The sequence below is a fragment of the Myotis davidii genome, unplaced genomic scaffold (assembly GCF_000327345.1).
Source record: "Myotis davidii unplaced genomic scaffold, ASM32734v1 scaffold464, whole genome shotgun sequence".
Lineage (NCBI taxonomy): Eukaryota > Metazoa > Chordata > Mammalia > Chiroptera > Vespertilionidae > Myotis > Myotis davidii.
This window is the reverse complement of record NW_006295287.1, coordinates 418,525-421,507: the sequence shown is the minus strand read 5'-3', so window position 1 is coordinate 421,507 and position 2,983 is coordinate 418,525. Positions and strand designations below refer to the sequence as shown.

At 55.0% G+C, this 2,983-nt stretch overlaps 1 protein-coding gene across 1 annotated transcript in view; it reads right to left on the bottom strand.

The window, feature by feature from the left end:
* GRWD1 (glutamate-rich WD repeat containing 1) overlaps window positions 1-1,468 on the bottom strand; it is a 7,651-nt gene extending 6,183 nt beyond the window's left edge. Inside the window, exons 1-3 of the mRNA XM_015567974.1 lie at window positions 1,236-1,468; window positions 910-1,027; window positions 566-725 (exon numbers count right to left, since the gene is read on the bottom strand). Coding sequence (XP_015423460.1) covers window positions 566-725; window positions 910-1,027; window positions 1,236-1,422 — 465 coding nt within the window. The 5' untranslated portion in view covers window positions 1,423-1,468. The remainder of the gene's footprint in view (window positions 1-565; window positions 726-909; window positions 1,028-1,235) is intronic.
* Window positions 1,469-2,983: the final 1,515 nt, after the last annotated feature.

Genomic DNA, 2,983 nt, shown 5'->3' with positions numbered 1-2,983 from the left:
GCCTCCTTCCTCCTCTTCTGTTTCTTGAGTCATCAGCAAGTAAACAGCTCTGTAAACATGTGTGGGTCTGTGCCCGTGTGCGTGGACCCACTGCTTTATTCCATTCTTAACTGATTTTGTTCCAGTTGCATCCAAGTGGCCTGACCTATTCAAAACGGAGATTCCCGTAGCATCTGGACGTTCATCAAGGCCCGTTTCAGCTGCTCATAGGTTACAAACATCACCACGTTCCAGATTCCCAGTCGCAAAAAGGAGGGTGTAAATCTGATGAGAAAAACAACCAAAACATAAAGCAGGGAGGCTAGGGGACTGACTAGGGCAGGGGGGAAAAATGGACACATATGTAATACCCTTTGTAATACTTTAAACAATAATAATAATAAAAAAAAACACCCCACAGCACCCAGCGACAATTCAGAATAGCTAAGACATATGTAAACTAACATATAAAACAATGTGCCCGATGCTGTCCCAAAAGCTGGCGGGCGTGAGGAGGTGCAGGTACAGACGTGAGAGTAGGGGCGTGCCCCAGAGACGCAGAGCAGACTGGGTAGACTGCACTTACCCGGACTCGGTTGATGCCACCATAGTGGGGCACCATGGCCAGCTCCAGCTGAGGCTTCCGATCTTCTTCATCCTCTTCATCTTCCTCCTCCTCTTCATCGCTGCCCTCTGAGGGTGGGGGCTTGGTCCCGTGCAGATTGTGCATCCGAAGCATCATCAATCTGGGGGAAAGTGGGATGTGACTGAGGCGCGGGGACACCCCAACTGCTGGGTCTGAGGGAGGCCGAAGCCGGAAGTCCTGCCTCCTGGGTCCCTGGGGAAGGCGAGCCGGAGGCTGCGTCCTGGACTTTGGGGCAGGAAGAGGCTGGGACTTGGACTCCTGGGAGAGCCTCAGGTCCCACTCACCTGTTGCTCTGGGCGCTCTCCGCCTGGGTCCCGGCACACAGGTAAAGTGTCAGAGGGAGCTCGGAGCGATTGTCCCCCAGGTGGTCCCGGACGATGTCAAAACTGAGGCAGGGGGCGCCTGGGGAGGGAAGGAGCGGTTGGAAAGCCAGGATGGGGCGGCGGGATCTCGGCGCCCTGCAGTGTGACGCCATCCCTCTCAGGACCCCAGTCTTCCCTTTCAGAGCGCCTCTTACTAGTAAGTTAAAGGCTCAGGACCTGGCCCCCCCAAGACCCAGGATTCCAGCTCCCTCCTTCCCCGGGGGCCAGGGGTCTGGGTGCCCACCCACCGGTCTGCGCTCGGTGGTACAGCACGTAGGCCTCCTCGTCCATGACCAGCTCTTCTCCTTCGCGCAGCGGCGGCCCCCGGCCGGGCAGATAGACCTGGGCCGGGCCCTCGGACCCAGCGTCGCGGGACTCGGCCTCCATGGGCTCCTCGGTTTCACACGTGCGCCGCCGACCCTTGCGCGCCGCCATCCTCGAAACCTCTAGTTGTCGGCGCGAGGGGAGAGCGTCACTTCCGGGTGGCGCTTCTCCCCGCCCCCACCCCTTCGGAGATCCGCCAGGCGGCGCCGTTACCTTGGAAACTCTCCAGTTCACCAATTAGAGAGGGCGGTGGGGAGAGGGAGAAGGAGAACAAGGTAACGGCGTCCTTGTTTAGCCCTGGAGGTGGCGGGTGGATACCGGAGACCACCAGCTCCGCATAACTTTGAGGATGAAAGATCTTTATAGATGAAATCAAGAACAAGCAAGGCCTCCTGGGAGTTGTAGTTCTCTGGGAGGCTTGGCTCCCCATCCACTAGCGGTTCTCAACCTGTGGGTCCCGACCCCACTCGGGGGGTCGAACGACCCTTTCACAGGGCTCGCCTAAGGCCATCGGAAAACACATATATAATTACATATTGTTTTTGTGATTAATCACTATGCTTTCATTATGTTACGAGACTCAGAGTTCAGAGCCCCCATTCCATTTTTCCACCTTTGATTCCCAGAGCTTTCTTTTCGCTCAGATGATTATTCATGTATGCAAATAAGAGCTCTTACTGACAAGGAGTGTGGGTTTCTGTTCTCTGAAGACCCATAACGCCGGTTTCTTCTCCCCTCCTTGTGATGAGGGCTTTAATTTATTTCAAAATGCTTAATGTAAGCAGGATGATATTACGCGTGAGTTAGTCGGTTGAATCTACCCTCTCGGGGCAGTCAAGTGCCTAACCAAGGACTTCACATTGCAGCTATGGTCGGCGAGCACTTAATCAGAAAGTCCACCCTCTGGAGGCAGCTGTTAGGAGTGCTTCTCCTTATCGCCCATCAGCAGCAGAGGTTTGGCTAATTGGCATAATGAAATGTTAGGAATAGATTCTCCTTGGTGAGATTAACGCTATTCAAGATACGTGGATTGGCTGAAATGTATTAGACACGCTCCTCACTTGCATGGACAGGATATTAAGAATCTTGCACGCCTCGTTGACCGTAGCCATAGGAATGGGACCCTCGACTTGATCCCGAAATGGTCTGGTCCTGGATCTTTCCTGAGTTCTCTGTCCCCCATCTCTCCAGGTCTCTGTCCACCCCGCCCTTCCCTTCTCAGGGTCTTGTTTCATCTCCTCTTTCTGGGTCCCTCCAGGGTCTCTGCTCTCGCTCTAATTCTCTTTCTGCCCCTTCTTTCCGTGGGACTTCTCTCAGTTTGTTTCCTTCACAGGTTTGAGGGTGCTGGTGCTGGGGGATGGGGGAGGGGGCTACAAGACAGACACGGAGCTCACACTTGGACTGAGGAGGCATAAAAACATGGTTTATTCCAAACACTGCAAGGTGGACCAGGAGAGGGGGAAGGAAGGTGGGTGGAGAGTGTGGACTCCCAGACCCTCCCCTCCACAACCCAGCTCCAGGCCCGGCTGGAGATCTGGGAAGAGGAGGCTTTGGGGGGGTCTGCCGGGTCATCACTGAAGGGTCACAGATAAGGGTGAGATTTGGAGAGGGTGTGTTTGGTGGCACCTGGGGTAGGTAGTGAGGTGCGACTGGATGGGAGGTTTTGGCCCCT